Source organism: Alosa alosa, chromosome 20 (genome assembly GCF_017589495.1).
Source record: "Alosa alosa isolate M-15738 ecotype Scorff River chromosome 20, AALO_Geno_1.1, whole genome shotgun sequence".
Classification (NCBI taxonomy): Eukaryota; Metazoa; Chordata; class Actinopteri; order Clupeiformes; family Clupeidae; genus Alosa; species Alosa alosa.
In genome coordinates, this window is record NC_063208.1 from 22,809,594 (window position 1) to 22,830,243 (window position 20,650).

At 46.7% G+C, this 20,650-nt stretch overlaps 1 protein-coding gene across 1 annotated transcript; it reads left to right on the top strand.

Annotated features, from left to right (window-relative positions):
* Window positions 1–21: 21 nt before the first annotated feature.
* LOC125285464 (proline-rich extensin-like protein EPR1) lies at window positions 22–2,916 on the top strand. Its single transcript, XM_048229920.1, has 3 exons — window positions 22–2,502; window positions 2,625–2,697; window positions 2,789–2,916. Exons 1-3 carry the CDS (start codon window positions 25–27, stop codon window positions 2,914–2,916), a joined length of 2,679 nt encoding a protein of 892 aa, XP_048085877.1. The 5' UTR covers window positions 22–24.
* The last annotated feature ends 17,734 nt before the right edge of the window (window positions 2,917–20,650 follow it).

Genomic DNA, 20,650 nt, shown 5'->3' on the forward strand with positions numbered 1-20,650 from the left:
CTTCATTCATCACAAGCTGACGACATGAAAAAGTTTTTGAGCACTGGCAATGAGACCGTAATGGCTTCCATCATTGAACTTTTTCAGAGGTCTTTTCAAAGGCCTTCAGCACCACCATCCTTCTTGCGACTGTTCCTGATCGCTAGTGACCAGAAGATTTCACCTACTGCTGCTCAGAAGCTGGTGATTCACATGGAGACAGTGACTTCAGTCTTGAAACTGGTGTTGATGCAGATATACTCAGTGAAGGACAAAGAATTTACATTTGAAGCCTATAATTGGCCACTGGCAGAGCATGTGATTGACAGACTGTCCCTTTCTGGTGTGAAAGTCACCAAGAAGAAAAGTAAAGTGAATTGTTATTTCAACATGAATGAGGTAATTTGTATGGTGAACACCATCTGTAAGGACCTATTGACAATGTATTGCAACATGAAATCTCTCATGGAGGCATTATCCATTAAGAACAGGATGGTGTCCAGAGACATTGGTCGTCTGGTGTCTCTTCAACATGAGATGGTATGCCGTAATAGGAAAATGGACACACCACCAGTTTTGCTGCCACCTTGCCCTCACCTTGAAAATGTCGTATGTGGTGTAGTGGCCAGATTTGTCCATGTCCTTGTCCCAGTGACTATGAAAGATAAGGAAGACCTGATACTATGCCTTCTACTGGTGGACCAGATTCGTTTCCTCACCGAAGTGACACTTTTCCAATCCCAGGAAACACTTTCTCTTGCCTGTCACCTCAAAGAACTCTCATCAGATACGATCGTACAGCTAGGTGACATGGTTTACAATCAGTATATAGAGTCCTTCCCTTTGTATGAAGTCCAGGAGCAATTGCATACATTAGTGATGGATAAACATCAGAGCTATATGATCAGTACCATGATTATTACAACTCTGCGGGATTATGTGAAACTGTGTTATAACATCTCATGTGAGGAACATAAGGAGGCACCTACTTCAAGTTCACTACTGCCACCTCCAGGGTTCTCTACACCTGACGCATCACCTGTAGTTAGACCACCCCTAGGGCTCGCTCTGCCTAAAACATCACCTGTAGTGAAACCACCTCTGGGTTTTACTGTACCTGAAGCCACAATGAAGCCACCTCCTGGATTCTGTTTACCTGACGCATCACCTGTAGTGAAGCCTCCACCTGGGTTTGCTCTACCTGACGCCTCAGCCACAGTGAAGCCACCACCTGGTTTTGCTCTACCTCAAGCATCACCTGCAGTGAAGCCACCTCCTGGTTTTGCTGTGCCGTACACATCACCTGTTGTGAAGCCTCCTCCTGGTTTTGCTGTACCCTACGCATCACCTGTAGTGAAGCCTCCTCCTGGTTATGCTGTACTGTACGCATCACCTGTAGTGAAGCCACCTCTGGGTTTTACTGTACCTGACACAGCAGTGAAGCCACCTCCTAGATTCACTCTACTTCAAGCATCACCTGCAGTGAAGCCTCCTCCAGGTTTTGCTCTACCTAATGCATGCCCTGCAGTTAGGCCACCCCCTGGGTTCAATCTGCCTGAAACAACACCTGCAGTGCGACCACCTCCTGGGTTTGCGCTGGCTGATGTCTCACCTGCAGTGGAGCCACCTCCTGGTTTTACTGGACAGGACGCCTCACCTGCAGTCAGACCACCCCCAGGATTTATTCTGCCTAAGACATCACCTGCAGTGCGACCACCTGCTCGGTCTGCTCTGCCTGACCCTTCACCTATAGTGAAGTCACCTCCAGGGTTTTCTATTCCTGACGCCTCACCTGCAGTCAGACTACCCCCAGGGTTTACGCTGCCTAAAACAACACCTGCAGTGCGACCACCTCGTGGGACTGTGCTGGCTGATGTCTTACCTGCTGTGAAGCCACCTCCTGGTTTTGACCTACTTATTGCATCAACTGCTGGTGTGCGTCCACCTCAACAGTTTGCTCATTCTAATGCCTCAGCCACAGTGAAGCCACCTCCTGGATTTGCTTCACCTATAGTGAAGCCACCACCCAAGTTCCCTCTGCCCGACGCCTCATGTCCAGTGTGGCCACCTTCAGGGTTTACGCTTCCTGACATCTCAGCTGCAGTTGAGCAACCTCCAGGGTTCTCTCTACCTGTCACATCACCTGTGGTAAAGCCACCACCTGGGTTTGCTGTGCCTATCACAACACCTTCAGTACGGCCACCTCCAGGGCTTCCGCTTTCTAACACCACACTGGTAGCGAAGCCATCACCTGGATTTACTCTACGTGATACTTCAGCTGCAGTTCGACTGCCTCCTGGATTTACAGTACCAGATGCCTTAGCTGCAGTCCGACCACCTCCTGAGTTTGTTCTACCTGAGGCATCACCTGCAGTGAAGTCTCCTCCTGGGTTGTTTCTTCCAGATGCCCCACCTGTAGCACAGCCCCCACCTGGGTGTCTTGAAATGTCACCTGAAATGTGCTCAGAAGTTCCATATAGGGAAATGGAGGATGAGGCTCAAGATATTGAAAAACATCATCAGGTACTATACCTTTCTAAAAGGTCTTCAAAATTAGTTAATATGTTACTTAGATTCCTTGTATTTATGGTTATGTGGTTTTGGTTATGACATTAACCATGCCTTGATTTCATTTTTGTTCTTAGTGTACTCAAGACACTGCATTGACTGTAACATCAAATGACTCAAATGACCAGAATCAAGCTGCACTGCCATCTGGTAAGTATCAGGCATCCATATAGCACATCATTTTACTGTATTTTACATGCATTATAAGTGATCTAAACTCTGCATCTACTTCTTTTGTCAGAGAGAGTCAAGTCCACCAAGAAGAAGGGACTGAAAGGCTTTCTTCAGAAGATAAGGAGGGCATTTAGATTTTGTGCACCCTCCAGTGACATAGAGGGACGCAACATAAACTTCTGTAGAAATCACTAAGGTTGAACATTAAACTATTTTTTTTTTACTATTGAATAAAATGATGTGTTCAAAATTATACTGTGTTCTGTCATGAGCCCCTCGATCGTCTGCAAAGCGCACACCCCGAACCTGTTTGCTGCGGTGCTTCTGGCTCACTCTTGTTTTTTGTGACCCTGGACCTGCCTGAATCTTGGATACTCTTCTGCCCCAGAGAACCAGACCTGCTTTTCTGTGTAATCCACTCACTGACTACTCTTCGATCCCCGTAACTCTGACCAGCCTTCTGCCTTGCTACTCACAATTTGGATCTCCCATGAACTGTACTTCTGCCTTGTTTCATCCGCCCGTTGTGTCTGTGTTTCCCCCCCAGGACTTCCTGGACCACCCACCACCGCTCGTCTGGGGACGACACAAGCCACTGGGGCACACAGACCAGCCAGCATTGGACGGAATCCGTTATTCCCAGTAACCCCTGGAGCCTTCACTCCCTCCCCTACTTTCCCTTTTCAAATAAACTTCTGGTGTGACGCACTGTGGTCCTCTGGTCGCCTGTCTGAACCGCGACCAGTCGCGATCTGACCATCATGGACTCAGCGCCACACTTCCCCGACATGGAAACCGACCAACCTGGAGCAACCCACCGCCATGCAACGCCTGGAACACACTGAGAGAGGGTTAGCCCAAGACAAGCGGCATTTATCACCTCCCCTGCTTCAGGTGGCCACCAACAGCATCAGCAGTTCCAGCAGCACCAGCAGCAGTTCCAGCAGCAACAACAACTCGCCATGATCATCCAACTCCTCACCAACCTTACCCAGCCACCCGCCCACCGGCCCAGTTCCAGGCAGTCTGCCCACCAGCCCTGCCCCCGAAGTTACCTGCCCCGGTTCTCATTGCAGCCGCTGCTCGAACCCAAGATTGGAAACCCCGGAAGGTTCAACGGCGATTCAATCCCAGGTCCGGCCATTTCCTGACTAGCTGCGACAGTTCTCCTTGCAGCCAAGGACCTTCGCCACGGAAGGGGCCAAAGTTGGGTATGCCATCACTCACCTGACGGGCCGAGCTTCGACTCTGGGAACAGCAGAGTTCTAACGTCAAACCCCGCGACATGTACAACCTTCACCTGTTTGCTGAGGAGATGCTGAAGGTGTTTAACCTGGATTCACCAACCGGGGAGGCTGCCTCTGAACTGTTCAGTATTCGACAAGGCAGACGTACGTCGCAGACCATTCCATCGACTTCCGAACCCTGGCAAGACGGGTTCTTGGAACACACCATCGCTGGTGGATAGCGTTCTTCCATAGCTTGGCCAACTATATCAAGGACGAGTTGGTCTCCCATGAACTGCCTTCCACTCTTGATGAAGCCATCGCACTGACTGTCGGATCGACAGAAGGATACAGACCGTCGTGCCGTGAGAGGGGGCCAAGGTCCACCAACTACCGGCGATGGGAGAGAGAGATCCGACTGGGCTCCTGTCATCTACTGCCACTCACCCAAGTCAGCTTGACCAGTCTGAGCCCATGGAGATTGGGCGAGCCTCTCACTTCCTGCAGAGCCAGGCTGGCTTCACCTCAAACCTCTGCCTCTATTGTGGGAGGTGATGGACATCGTGTGGTAACCTGCCCTTTTTAAAGGCCGAAGCTCACCGGGCATAGGGGAGAGTCCGTTGAGCTCAATGACCATCCAGTCCTCCCAATCCCTTAACCCCTGCTGCAGGTTCACCTCCGCCTCTCTGACTCAACTCACACCCTGGCTGCTCTGGTGGATTCTGGCGCCGAAGCCAACATAATGGACATCAAGCTGGCACGCCAACTGGGACTGGAGAACCACCGCTTGACACCTCCCTATTCCTGCCCGGCACTGGGCGGACACTTACTCGATCGTCACTCATGTCACGCCCCCGGTCTCGATGGGTCTGTCGGAAACCATCAAGAAACTATCCAGTTTCACCTGCTCCCTTCTCAAGGCCAACCCCTCATCCTGTTTACCCATGGCTCGCCCGGCACAACCCTCAGCTCCCACTGGGTGATCAGGGAGTGGGGAGAGGACTGCCACCCGACCCGCCTGCTTGCTGCCAGCGCCTACCCTCGGCCAGTACCCACTAACTCCGCCCCTGACCTCTCCAATGTCCCAGAATGCTACCATGGTCTCAGAGAAGTGTTTAACAAAGCAAGAGCCACATTCTGCCCCCCTCACCGGCATCGAAATGCACTGTGCCATCGACCTCCTCCTGGAACGGCCCCCCTCCAAAGGGCCGTCTTTATTCGTTGTCTGCTCCTGAAAAGAAAGTCCATGGAGGACTACATCAACGCTCTCTGTCCGCGGGATTAATCCGCCCATCTTCATCTCCTGCTGGTGCTGGCTTCTTCTTTGTGGGGGGGAAGGGCGATCTCTTTTCAGCCCCTGCATCGACTACAGGGGACTCAAATCCACATCACAGTGAAGAACCGTTACCCTCTGCCTCTGCTCACCTCTGCCTTTGAGTTGCTCCAGGGAGCCACTGTTTTACCAAGTTGGATCTCAGAAACGCTTACCACCTGAGTGCGGATCCGGGAGGGAGATGAATGGAAAACCGCATTCAATACACCAACAGGCCACTACATTATCTGGTTATGCCTTTTGGCCTCACCAATGCTCCTGCTGTGTTCCAGTCTCTAGTGAATGATGTGCTGCGGGACATGTTAAACAAGTTTGTCTTCGTTTACCTGGATGACATCTAATCTACTCCAGAAACCTGTCTGAACACACCATCCATGTCCAGCAAGTCCTTCATCGTCTCCTGGAGAATTCCCTCTCACGCCAAGGCAGAGAAATGAGTTTCACGTCAAGACAGTGGCCTTCCTGGGGTACATAGTGGCAGAGGAAGTATCCAGATGGATCCTGCCAAAATATCAGCAGTCACTTCATGGCCAGTTCAGAGAACAGAAAGAAAGCTGCAACAGTTTCTGGGGTTTGCTAACTTCTATAGAAAGTTTATCCGAACTACAGTACCATTGCTGCCCCTCTCACTGCTCTAACCAGCACCAAGCAACCCTTCACCTGGACCCCAGCAGCCCGACAAAGCCTTCAGTACCCTCAAGGTAGGTTCACCTCCCTGGCCCCATCCTCCAGATGCCTGATGTGGACCGGCAATTCATTGTGGAGGTGGGCGCCCCTCGGATGTGGGAGTTGGTGCTGTGATTTCTCAGTGGGCTGCGGAGGATAGGAAGCTCCATCCCTGTGCCTTTTTCTCACGTCGGTTGTCCCCCTCTGAGTGCAATTACGACATAGGGAACCGAGCTGCTGGCTGTGAAGCTTGCCTTGGAGGAGTGGCGTCACTGGCTGGAGGGGTCCACCATTCCATTTCTCGTTTGGACCCGATCATAAGAACTTGGAGTACATCCGCACGGCCAAACGGTTGAACTCCAGGCAGTCCCGCTGGGCCCTGTTCTTCACCAGGTTTAATTTCACTCTGTCATACCGGCCTGGATCACGCAACACCAAGCCAGGCGCCCTCTCCGTCAATTCCAGAAGGATGACACCTCCAAGGATCCTGTGTCGATTCTGCCAAGTCCCTGCATCGTAGCAGCTCTGACCTGGGCTGTTGAGGAACAGGTGCTGGAAGCTCTCCGTAACCAGCCAGGTCCCAGCGCTTGCCCAGCTGACCGCCTTTTTGTCCCCAAAACCTGAGGTCCCAGGTCATTCAGTGGGGACATGACTCCCGCCTAGCTTGTCACCCTGGCTCCACCCAAGCATCTTACAACCTGCTGCCCCAGAGGTTCTGGTGGCCCTCTCTGAGAAGGGATGTACGGGAATTCGTCCAAGCCTGCCCCATCTGCAACCAACACAAGTCGTCCTGCCAGCCCCCAGCCGGATTGCTGCAGCCCCTGCCTGTGCCCAGACGTCCCTGGTCTCACATCGCCCTTGACTTTGTCACGGGGCTGCCCTTCAAGTGGCATGACCGTCATTCTCACCATAGTTGACCCGATTCAGCAAGATGGCACACTTCCCCTCCCCAAGCTCCCAACCGCCAAGGGAGACCGCCCAGGTGGTCCTGGAACACGCCTCTTCGGATCCACGGATTGCCAAAGGATGTAGTTTCTGACCGTGGCCCACAATTCTCCTCCTCCTTTTTTGGAAGGAGTTCTGTCACCTGCTGGGAGCCACAGTCAGTCTGACTTCCCGGATTCCATCCCCAATCAATGGGCAGTCAGAGCGGGCAAATCAGGGAGCTCGAGAAGGCACTGCGATGCATGACCTCACGCTAACCCCCACTCCTGGTCGCAGCAATTGACATGGGTAGAGTGCGCACACAATTCTCTGACCTGCTCTGCCATCGGTATGTCCCCTTCCAATGTGTTTATGGATACCAGCCTCCTCTATTTGCCAGCCAGGAAGGGGAGGTTACTTGCCCATCTGCACTTGCTTTTGCCCGCCGATGTCGCCGCACCTGGTCACAAGCCCGAGCCACACTCCTCAGATCCGTTGCCAGCTACACTACGGGGCCAACCCGCCGGAGAATTCCTGCTCCCACCTACCATGTTGGTCAAAGGGGTGTGGTTGTCATCGAAGAACCTGCCACTCAGGGTGGAGTCAGCAAAAGCTGGCACCTCGGTTCCTTGGCCCATTCCCTATCATAAGAGTGATTAGCCCAACTGCTGTCCGCTCCAACTGCCTAATTCCATGAGGGTGCACCCCACTTTCCATGTGTCTAAGATTAAGCCCATTCATGAGAGTCCGCTGGTCCCTGCTGCGCCTTGTCCTCCTCCTCCACGGCTCGTCGATGGTGGTCTGGTTTACTGCCGTCCACCCGCCTGCTTCGGGTCCAGACGGGAGGGGTAGGGGCCTCCAGTACCTCATTGACTGGGAGGGCTATGGACCTGAGGAAAGGACCTGGGTGCCAGCTAGTCGGATTGTGGATAGGGACTCTCATCACGCCTTCCACCAACGGCATCCTGATCAACCTGCAATCCTGTGGGGGCCGCCCCAGAGGGGTCCCCTAACCGTCCTGCCCGCCCAGCTTCCCGTCCTGTGCCTGACCCTGTCTTTTGGACCTGTCCCATCTCCCGACCCGCGACCCTCCGGCTTCCTCCGAGGGATGAGGGGCGTTCACTCGGACCGTTAGGAGGAGTTCCTAGCCCTCCTCCGGCTCCCTCCTCCCGCCCGGCGTGGTGTTGCTCTTGGGACTTCTGGGGCGTCCCTTGGGGGTTCTGTCATGAGCCCTCTCCTCCACCGGTTACCACCTTGGTTGGTTTCCACTATTTTCCACTCTGCTCACCACTCTCTCTACTCAGCCTAACTAGCTCCACCTGTCCCTGCTCTGCTCTGCTCTAATTACTCTGCCAGCTGCGCTGTATTACCCACTAACCTCTCCCAGTATTTAAAGCCCTGTCTTTCAGCTCTCCTTTGTCAGATCGTCTGCAAAGCGCACACCGAACCTGTTTGCTCGTGCTTCTGGCTCACTCTTGTTTTGTGACCCTGGACCTGCCTGAATCTTGATACTCTTCTGCCCCAGAGAACCAGACCTGCTTTCTGCCGTACTTGACTCCTGACTACTCTTCGATCCCTGTAACTCTGACCAGCCTTCTGCCTTGCTACTACTTATTTGGATCTCCCTTGAACTGTACTTCTGCCTTGTTTCATCCGCCCGTTGTGTCTGTGTTCCCCCAGGACTTCGGACCACCCACCACCGTCGTCATAGGGCGCGCCGCTGCCACTGGGGGCACACAGACCCAGCGCATTGGCCGGAACCGGTTATTCCCAGTAACCCCTGGAGCCTTCACTCACTCCCTACTTCCCTTTTCCTTAAGTTTAATAAACTTTCTGGTGTGACGCAATTGTGGTCCTCTGGTCGTCTGTCTGAACCGTGACAGTGTTCATGCTTTGCTCATCACATGCAACATGCAAGTCCCTAGGGAGGTGAAGTTGGACAATTGAGGTACTCAACGTTTGCTGAAAAAAAGACTTTGGAGTTATAATGAAATATGAATTTAAATAATTAATTTCCAGCAATAGTATCAGTTTTTGTTAAACGGAGGAATATTTCTCTATCTTTCTGTGGAGGATTTAAATCTGCTGTGATAAGATAATCAAGATACATGCTGCATTGAAAGTATCAGACAGCATATCCTATTCATTTTTTTATTTCAACTTATGGTCCTGTCATTTTATGAAAAAAGGTAGGACAAATTGCACCAGATGCAAACTCAACTGATTTTGTATCCTCAGTATGTCCTAAGTATGGGATAAAAAAAAGCCCTGAAGAATCCCATTAGGGGAAAGTTTTGAAAAAGACCCAAATATAGCCTATTTATACGCCTATGTGAAAAAGGTAAACATTTTAACCTTTAGATATCACCATGACAATTATTGAGTTGATTACTTATCAAGACAAACAAAAAAAGTATTACAAGTTTTTTTAAATTGTTTGTTAATATGGGCAAACAGTGCATAATCTAATTACGTATGTGCTTACATAAATACCACAACAGATCTAAACGTTGGGTGAATATGTCTTGTTGACTTATAACACTAAAAGACTTAATGTTAAGGTCTGAATGGAACCCATTTACAGGGATTAAAGTGAAAAAAAATCGTTTGACTGAACTTTTTTCAGGCCATAAGTCATACGTTGTTCATATCTACCTATAGAGATAGCACCCCTTTTGCAGTCGCGACCTATTGGTTTTTAATGTACAAAAAGATGCAAACAGCAAAGTAAAGGGAGTATAAAGATCGCTAATGTGTCGTCATCATGACGTATTCCCAGTGGTGAACGCAAAGCATTTTGGGAATCCGCGACACAAACAACAAGTAGGAAAACGCGCCAGACTTGATTGCTGGGAAGTGTTCAAGATGCCGTCTACCTGCTGTGTTATAAACTGTAATAGTCGTTCTCATGATAGAAGTGGAGTAAAGTTTAAGAACGGAATTTCCTATTATCGTTTTCCAGCGTGGAAAAATAATAGTACAAGCCATGTTTCAGAGGTGACAAAAAAAGGCTTAATTTAATGGCATGGATAGCAGCAGTAAGGGAGGCCCAAGATTACCTTCTCGATAACAGTCCGGCCACACATGATGGTGTGTTCAAAGCATTTTTCACAAAGGTAAGTTACTTATTCTCTGTAAATGTTATGTTGTGGGCAAATAACCAGCGTTTTTTTTTTACTTAACCAGACCATTAGATTTGACATTAGGCCAATGTTAACTAGCATGAAATGGCTAGAAAATTAGCTTTCAATGTGCTAGCGTTAAAAGCGTAACCTTAACCTTAATCAGTTTTAAATGTTGTACATGTAGGTACATAGCAATTTATTTGGTGACTGTTTGCAGGCAAACCTGCTTATGAAATGATTGAGTGTGATCCTGACTGGGCCCCTCCCCTGTACCTCGGCCATACTGAGGTCAAAGTTACTAACACAGACCGGTTCAAGCGTTTAGGAGAAGAGCGGCGAGGTCACAACAACCGCAACCCCCCACACTGGTCCTGAGGCTGAGTTCTATTATTGCTGCACCCTTATACCCAGGTAAATCTTAAAATAATACAATATATGTTGTCCCCTGTGTATAGCTAATCTGGATTTCTTTGGAATAGTGGTTGTGATATGACAACATTTATTTTATTGTTACTGTCAGACAACACTACATCTGCAACTGAGATGGAAGGTCTCGTGAATCCACCCCATCTCCGGCACTGTCCACACCGTCCTGAGACTGAGCTGAATGAACCAGCACATTTGTTCCCAGGTAAATATTGGTAACAGACGCCGTAGATTCAATATATTTTATGTCCAATGGTGTTTCTATCTAGAAACGGATTGAACCTAAGTGTAAGTACCTTTCACACAGAGTTGTAGCTTTTCTGACTCAAAGGCCAATCATTCTAGGAGGTCATTAGGCATTTGGCATGCTAATGTAACAGTCTTGAAATACTCAGCAGCTATCAGTAACAAAAGTATGGTGTGAAAGTCACACCCCCTGGCCGTTCTTCAAAACTGTCATTTGGATCAAAGTAATCCAGATTCATAAATCCCATGTCTTGATGTGTGGAATCAATGATTTCTTTTAAACTGGTCCCTGATCACAGATGCAGAAACATGGAATTTTCAAATCGGGGCCCTGGGCATCAGGCAAAAAACAGAGATTGACAATTTATTTTTCTTATTGTTATTACAATCAGACTACTCTGCACCTGTGGCTGAGATAGAAGGACAAGAGACTCAGCCCCTACCACCAGCCCCCAGACAATGCATGCAGAGAGGAAGATATGGAGACTGAAACATCAGGGGATGCTGGTGCTCCAATGGGGAATGCAGATGAACAGCAAAAAAGTGCACCAAGTGTGCCCTTAGAACCAAAGAAATAATCCGTTTGCAGGAGGAGAATCGAAAACTGAAGGGAGAGCTCTCCAAAAAAAGGCCCTGGATGAGAATTTTCTCAAAAAACAATGATTTAAAGGTGAAGTACTACACTGGCCTTCCATCTTTCAGTCTGTTGATGGGTGTGCTGATGCAAATCATTCCCAGTCTACCAAAAAAAACAAAAGAAAGAAAACTCTCCCATTTTCAAATGCTCCTCCTGACCCTTATAAAGTTAAGACTTGATCTGCCTGTCGAACATGTTGCACACCTCTTAGACATTAGCGACATACCGCATACAATCTGTTCTTTGAGACCATCAATGTACTGCATGCACACCTCAGTCCTTTGGTGTACTGGCCAAAGCGACATTGTATACAGGCAAGCATGCCACATCAGTATGTAGAAATGTTTGGGAATCGTGTTACTGTCATTATTGACTGCTTTGAGCTTTTCATTGAAAGGGCACAAAATTTACGTGCAAAGGCACAGACATATTCAAACTACAAAAGCAGGTACACAATGAAATATCTCATCGGCATAACACCACAAGGTACTATCTCTTTCATTTCCAAAGGGTGGGGGGGGCGTGCCAGTGATAAGCAGATCACCGAGAACAGTGGCTTTCTTCAGAAGCTCTCGTCTGGAGACCTTGTGTTAGCGGACCGTGGATTTGATATTAAAGAAAGTGTTGCCCTTGTGGGCGCTACACTGAAAATACCTGCCTTCACCAGGGGCCACAGCCAACTTAATGCAAAAGATGTGGAAGAGACCAGGAAGTTAGCTCATGTTAGGATCCACGCGGGCGAAAGTGATAGGGTGTATCTGCGCTAAGTTCAACATATTAAATGACACAATCGCCTTGGATTTGTGGTGCCTTGTGAGGGGGAGGATAAGACTTTGTTGGATAAAATTGTGGTTGTGTGCTGTGCTTTGACCAATATGTGTCCAAGTATTGTTGTGAAGCCGTCATGTTAGAATTATACACCATGCTCACATCTAATGTAAATATGCACATGTAAATATGTACACATGTAAATATATATATATATATACATATATAAAAATGTTTTGTTTTCCAAAAGATTTTGTAATGTCACTAAACATGTAATGATTTTAGCCATCTCTGTAAATAAAATGCACAAAGACTGAATTGAGTTCTGCCTCCTTTATCTGTATTAAGAAAGAATTGTGCTCAGTGTTCTTTGGTTGCAAAACACAATTGCATAACTTAAAGTAGTAACAACCAACCAACTTTGTGCAAGCATCATCGCATTGCCATGACTCTTCTCTGGCTGAAACGGCTGCTGAGTCCCACGCGAACCTAAATTGAACCACTGTATAGGACAGTTCTGATTATCACAAGCAACCATGTCATCAAACTCTTCAGGCTGTCTGCAAAAGCACCACAAGATTCAAGATTCAATAATTTATTGGCATGAAACTCGAACACACAGGATCACCGTTGACATAGGCAGATTAAAAGGGGGACACTGCTCACAACATACCTGGATGACAGGTCAGGTTACTACAACACAGTCTTTTCACATGCCCTTCTTTTTGGGCTGGGGGTGTTACCTGGCTGCAGTGTGGCCAATGGTGTTTTGATTGTCTTTTTCGTGCTCGCTTTTTTGTTTTGTCTGTGGGCTGTGAATCAACTAATGGCACAGGTAGGTCAGCTGAAGGGGGGGTGCTGGTAGGGGCTGGTGGGACAACCTTGTGCTTGGGTGTTTTACCTGGCTGTAATGTGGCCAATGTTTTTCTGACTGTGCTCTTCTGTGCTCGTTTTTTGGGTTTGTCTGTGGGCTGGGAATCGGCTGGAGGCACAGGTAGCTCAGCTGAAGGCACAGGGGTGGGGGTTGAGTGTAGTGACGGGCTACAAGCTCAGGTAGGACAACCTTGTAAAACAAAGTCTGTGCTGTTGGCAAAAGTGTCTCCCATAGTTCTCGTCAGGCATGACACGCACAGTTGCAAGGCTTTTTGAGGTCGTCAAACAACAAAGTCACAGAACTGTGACTTCGTGACAAAGATCTGAGTTTGTACCTGTTTGTAGTACTTGTGGGTCTGCTTCAACTCCATCCTTCCTTCTGTGAACTGCAGACAAAACTCCTTGTCAGTACATGCCTGTAGAATGTTATGGTCCTTGTGCTTAAAAGGGCATTTAATCTCCACACATCCTTTCCCGCAACATGCACAATGCACAAGTGCGTCAGGAGTTGCGCCTATTTCAGGGAAAGAAGGGTTGATTATAAATCCACAGTCTTCCACTTTCATGTCCCTGTGCCGCAGCTCCGTCTGTGTGATGTAGGAGACCCTTGCCGTAGCCTCTTTTTCTCTCCCCCATTTAATGGCCTCTGGGCCATTGTCAGTCTGTCTCAGTGAAGGTTTCTGTGGATAGCACACCTTTTGCACAGTTGACTTTGCTGGTCTGGTTATGGAGGTGGAGACAACAGCGCAGGGCGATGGAGGCGGTTATCCTTCCAGCCCGTGTGCTGTGCCATATGTCAGACTTGTGCTGCTGTCTTGTGTTCTTTTCCAGTGCAGCTGCCTCTGTGGCTGTCACTGCCACAAGGTGTCAGGCCCTCCTCACAGTGTTGAAGCAGGACCGACAAGTCACAGCCATCCATTTTGTGGGTCGCTAAGACGCAGCAGTGACTTGGGCAGGACACATGGCTGAATGGGGTCAACATAGAGGTGGCAGAATTCCTCCATTACAGAGCACAGTCCGACCTGTGTGCATGCATGAGTTCTGTGAGGGGTTTTAAATCAGCAAGTGTCTTCTGCGGTAAACATGTGCCACCTGAGCTGGTCCGGATCTTGGGTGCTGTGCTGGTGTCTCCACACACTGACCGATCAAGTGCCTTTTTTTCGGCAGAGCTTGTTGTAAAGTCAATGGTATGGCCAGGCACTCCCTGCACTTTGGTTATATTGGAGGGCATCACCCAGTGCGCCAACATCTGTTGAGTCACATTTCCCATGAGCGCGCAGTTGTATCGATCTTGTACAGGAGAGCTGCCACATGTGCGGCACTTCTCTGCCACACCAGCCATACAAAGTGCAGTGGCTCTCCACTTCCCACATGCTGTAAATATGACCCATGGCTGTAGGGGCTTCTGGCTGAGTCGCATGGAGTGATTCACCTAAGACCATAACATCATTATTAATAGCTTGTAGAAAATACAAAAGCAGTACTAGCAAGACACAAGAGCTATTTGATGCATGCAGCCAATCAGGGTACAATGTGGTTGAAAGTGGGCTGGGGATGGATGGGCTTACCTGCATACTACACTGTTTTGTCCACAACACCAGTAAACTCACTCCCTTCAACACACTGCCCCCAGCCCCACATGTAAACCATTCATCACCTTTTACATTATTCATCCCTCCCCTATCTTAATGCAGCCCATTATCATAATATCATAATCATACAGTCAGACACCACCTCAGCCAAAAGGCTCATGCACCAGTAGCTCCAACAACAGTGTTTTACTAGAAATCGCTTTTATTAGAGCAGTAAACGAGTCATTTTTTCACAATTTACCATTTAACATATGCATGATGTGTTTGTCTTAGTAAGTTCACGTTGGTTTGTTGAATTCTGACTGCATGCAGTTAGATGAGTGAGAACGAGGAGTGTGGTGCTTAAAACATTAGCATAAGCTTACCTTTGAGCGGACGACAGTTTTTGCCCCACTTTTACCATCTATCTCCAGGTCCTGGACCCACCCATGTGTAAAAAAGACCTGGGCCTGCTGCAGCGACGTTACTGAAAACTTCCGTGCGTTAATGCGACTAACACTTAATATCATGTAGTTGTATATATATAGGTGCTGGAAGTTGGGCAGCAGGTTGGCGTTCCTGACCAGTCGCTATGCTCATAAGGATCCAGTCCTTTGATTCCCTTTATTTTTAGTCATACCTCGTCTTTGCATTATGATTTAGTTTAAGGCGGTATGGTCCGACAATGTTTTCTTTTAGCCCGCTGCATTTTGTAGGATTGTATTCTGTTATCAGCTTATTTTTTTTAATTATTTTCATGCTACAACACTGGTCTGTTATGCTAGCCCATGTAAACGAGCCAAACATTCCCATAATTCTTTATGCGTTCTGATGACGTTGCCGTCCATTTGGTCACATGTCTTAGCGATCTCTATTAAGCCTTATTCACACACGGGCCATTGTTTAAACCAAAACGAGGCTACAGGGTACACTTACTATATAATTAATGCCACCTACAGGTGAATGAATAGAACATAACAATCCTATGGTTTGTATACCCTGTAGCCTCGTTTTAGCCGCCAATGGCCGCCATGTGAATAAGGCGAATTGAGTGTTCTTGATTGAGATTGAGTTTTCCTGATGAACAAAAATATATTTTAGTACCATCCCTGACCATTGCTGATTAGCCATTGCTGTTCTTTTCTACTGCAGCAATATTGTAGAAAGGCTTTAACTTACACTCTTATTGAATTACTTCAGGCCAAAAGTGTTTAAAGGGGAGATTTTTTCTTGTTAATATGCAATTCAACACCAAGTAAAATCTATAAAATCAAGTTTGCAAGACTTCCTATTTCCTCATCAAAGTAACGAATCATAACATTCTAGATATTGTTCATATTTCCATTTGTTGCCTCATCCGCATTTAATGAAAACATGGTAATTTTTAGTTTTACAGACAACTCAGTTTTCCAATGAGCAGCAATATTGTGTGTGCTCATGCAGGAGGTCTGCGCATTTGATAACGACAATCTGGAGAGGGCGCTTTTGTCTTCAGCAACAGATTGTATAAGGTTCACAAGAGGTTGTGATATGGTGAGGGACAGGTCGTGTTGCGCTATGAAAGAACATGCGTAGCCTACTTTCTATACGTAAAAACGGTCAGCCATAGATAAACGTAGCCTACCTCTGTCGTGGTGGCTAGTTGCACCAGTTAGGGAAGATGTCCTGAAGTGCACGAACGTTAACCTTATGGCGGTCTTCTGATTGGTGGCGTGTTAAAACGTTTTCCTATTGCATCCATAAACAATTTTCTTGCAGCGAACCGCACAAAAGCAAACCCCTGGCACTTTAATTTCTTTACACCATGGGTTGTTAGTTCTCCCCCGTTTCCAACAGCCGCCCATCTCCATTTATTTTTTTAACTTTTGACACCTGCCTTCCTTTAGCAACAACGCATCCATGACAGCTAGTGGCCTTGCCAAATAGACGCACACAAATCATGACGCTAATATGCGAGGTTCTGGTAGGCCTGCTGGTTATGGTTTTGTGCTATAAATTAATAATATTTTATAGCAAAGTTTTAAGTTGACTATTTTAATTGTATGGTTATTTTTTGTCAACATACACTCACAACCTACTGTCGTTAAAAGTGAGGCCTAAGCAAAATAGGCTACAAGTCTGTCTGTGCGTCACAAACACGACTGACCCCCTTACTCGACAGTTCGCGATGATGACATTATTATTATTTTATGTTAACACGCTCAGTCAAAACCTTCCATCGCAAATTGTGGAAAACATTGTTGTACATGTCAGATGGGATAATAAATTGCATAGGCTACGGTTTATATTGCGTCGCTTTACACATAATGTTAGTTGCATTGATTAAAAACTGTAACAATAATAGTGGCATAGCAGGCTATCTGTTCAAGGCATAGGTGACACCCAAAATGAATGACCTCCCTGACAAGAGTTTGCGATAGTAAGAAATAGTCTACATTGATGCACGGAAAGAACACCTACGCTTCTTCTCCGAATTCGCACATAGAGCTCACAATATCATATCCAAAAAAGTTAAACGGATTGGCCAACCTCATCAGCTGTCTCGATTGTGTCACTAAAATCCAACTTTTAGACCGTTATAGTCCTCCATACGTGTTCTTTTTTTTTTAAGCAAACGCCCGAGACGAGCGTGTAGCTACAAAACAAAGCGAAACTCATGGCTGACGTAGGCTATCTTCTTGAGCGGTCACTGATTGAGACACAGAAAGTTCTCAAGAACACTATTAGGTCTTTAAACAAGGAAAAGCAAAGGTGATAGTCCCCCCCTCCCTCCTATTTTTTTTTTCTCATCGGATCTGCATCGATCTCAAATATGACATTTCTAAAATCAAATTGACGGAAATCCGTCCTACGACGGAGAACTTTAATCCTTGCCCATTTAGGCTACCCATGAGCATTAATATAGAGGCAGAAGGAAGTAGGCCTACTTTAAACCAGCCTTTATTAATTATTATTGAAGAGATGGGGTTTGGGGGTCCGTGGGACTGTTCCTGGGGGATGAGTCTGAGGGAAGAACAAGAGACAAGGGAGAAGGAGAATGCAGAAGAAAAAAATATAGGTAAAATAAAAAGTGGCTGGGTCAAACAATCAAATTACAATTGCTAGCTAATGAAACTATTCGCTAATCCTAAACTTGACATCGTTTCACCAATAATAGCTGTAGCCTACCGCAGCTCAACACACATCCAGATGTTCCCAATAAATTGTAGTTGATCATGTAGTTGGTATGTTTTATTAATGTAGGTTGAATAATCCACGTATAAGAAACAAAAGGAAATCTTTCTTACCTGAGTGACAGTTGAGTGGACCTTGAATGAATGACTAAATCTCTGCCCCTTATGGTGACATTTGTTTGCATTTATAGTACTGTAAGATGTCAACAAGATTCTTCAAGACATTTTCACCTGGCTAAGGCTCTGCTGTCTGTAACAAAAGCCAGAGCAACCACTCGGTCATCAGTACTCATTCTGCTTGACTTATTGGCTGCCTTTGACACGGTTAATCACTGCATCCTTCTCTCTAAAACATGGGAATATTCGGATCTGCTCTCTCCTGGTTTGAATCCCACCTCACAGGACGCTCGTTTAACGTATCATGGCTTGGACAGCTGTCCGCTAGGCCTGTCAAACTCGATTCCTTTTAAGGATCCGGGTTATTCTGAGTCACTCACTAAACTGATCCGGGTTGAACGAGTCACTTGAGTCACTTGAGTCATTATTGCTAAATCGCAAAGAAATTCAGTCCCACGTTCAAGCAGTGCAGTGGGTGCTTCATTTCGTTAAGTGCCTTCTCATGTTGGATGTGGATCCTCCATGATTTGAAACCAGGTTTTTGCAGCACTTGCATTTAGCCTTTAGAGTTTTGCTCTCCTGGTCAAAGTGCATCCACACATTGTTCATCGTTTTGGTGCTCATATTCAGAAACGTTGATCTTATTGACAGAGAGGGTAGCCTATATTATAATAATTAATTATTTGTTGTTGTTTTGTTAACAATAGAAAAGTTTGCCTAGGTCTAATGCTACTCTGCTACAATGTTTATTACCACTACTACTAATAGTAGGCTACTAGGAATTTATTCTAATAAGTATTATAGGCTGCTAATACTAGGCAACTAATAACACTATTAATCATAGCTATACTGTTAGGTAGCCTAATATAATAGCATATAATATAATATAATATAATATAAAATAGCCTAATATAATAGCATCAAAACCTCCACCCACTCACGGGAAAGAAAGCAGTTTGAGCCAGACTGTTTATTTATTGTCTTAACCTAAGCAATTGACTTTCAATGTAGACATAGAAACAGGAACGTAGAAATGCCCTGCAGTGAATAAATTATTATTATTGTTATTATTATTATTATTATTACTACTACTACTACTACTATTCTCATTAGGCCTATTATTATTATCACCTTGAAACGAGTAGAAATCTAGGCTACTCGCCGCTCTAAAGATCCACTCATGTAGCCGGGTTGATTCGACTGACTCGCACTCATAACAACATAACGTAACCGGCCCGCCCGGGGCTGATCCAAATGACCCAGGTAGGCTAGCCTACTCAAGCAACTCCATACAGAGCTTGCAATGTTTCAGACTGTCTTTGCACCTAATTGCTTTTATAGTAGGCTATGCGTGCAGAACATATGTTATTTCAGAAGTGAAAGCATGGCTTTTGTTGTGGATTTGTTTTTCACCTTGACGAGGAGTTACTGCTGCTCTAAAGATCCACTCATGACAACGTGAGCCGCTGATTCGGGCTGACTCAAGCACTCATAACAACGTAACCGCCCGCCCAGCTGATTCGACTGACCCGGTAGATACTCAAGCAGCTCCATGAGCGCAGTTCGACTGTCTGCACGACCTAATTGCATTTTAGTATGCTACATCTATACACCAAATCTAATTATGTCTAGGCTACATGCAGAACATTGAATGTTATTTCAGAAGTGGAAAAAATGGCTTTTGTTGTGGAATTGCTTTTCACCTCGAGGAGGAGCTACTCGCTCGCGAGATCCACTCATGACAACGTAGCCGGGCTGATTCGACTGACTGCACTCAACGTGAAGCTTAACCGGGCCGGCTGATCCGACTAACCCGATTGCTACTCAGCCGCCCAATCTGAGTCCCATGGTCTGTGAGTCTGCAATGTTTCCGCTCTCTATGGGAAGTTAACCAGTTATCTCGACTGCCTGCTCACTCAGTCGCTTGAGTTGATTTGTGGAGTTGTGGTTGCCTACGAAATTGTTACATTTTTGGCAGCTACGATGGCTAGGGCTAGGAGGCTAGCTAATGTTTGTGTGTGTAAGAGGTTTGTGTGTGGCGCTGTTTATCGTTTTAGATTGAATTGTAGTAGGACTCAACTGATCCGAGTTAATGATACTAGAGACTCGCGACTCATGGGTTAATTTAAAGACATGGGTGAAAGATCCGAGTGAATCACGACTTAAACACCTTTACTGTCCGCACCTCACCATCTCACCACAGGGGTTCCCCAGGGCTCAGTGCTGGGCTCCCTTCTCTTTGCTATCTACACCAACTCTTTGGGACAGATTATCCGTTCGCATGGCTTCTCATACCACTGCTATGCAGACGACACACAGCTCTATCTGTCCTTTCCACCTGATGACCCCTTGATCCCAGCACGGATCTCGAATTGCCTCAGACATATCTACATGGATGAAGGCACACCTTTTTTTTTGGCAATTTGCAAACGGAGTGTATTACCACCACCATCTGCTGGACTGAGGTGTAATGGCAAGTGTACCCTTTAGCCTCGTTCTGGTCGGGTGAATAGTCTGGCCTGCTGAGTTCAAGATGGACAAAATGTTGCAAAGCGCATGATTCAACGCAAACAGTTGTGTGTTGAACACATTATTGTTCGCGGAAGCGCTCTGAGAATATAATTGTTTGCTTTCTAAGCTAAATGTATTCATAGACAGAGACCGTAAACAGTTGTACACCGTTAAAGCCAATCTTGTTCAAACCGGGACATTGTAGAATAACAGAAGTAAACGTTTTGTGTTGGTTTGAACATGCCCCTGACATTTTACCCATAAACCATGCTGTGTTGACTAAAAGCCACGCCCCATCTCTGACGCAATGGACGCTCAAAAACGAAGCATCCG

Coding starts and splice junctions, on each gene's coding strand:
- LOC125285464 (XM_048229920.1), top strand. CDS start 25: ATGAAAAAGTTTTTGAGCACTGGCAATGAGACCGTAATGGCTTCCATC. Junction 2,503..2,624: donor ATATTGAAAAACATCATCAG/GTACTATACCTT, acceptor TTTTGTTCTTAG/TGTACTCAAGACACTGCATT. Junction 2,698..2,788: donor TCAAGCTGCACTGCCATCTG/GTAAGTATCAGG, acceptor TTCTTTTGTCAG/AGAGAGTCAAGTCCACCAAG.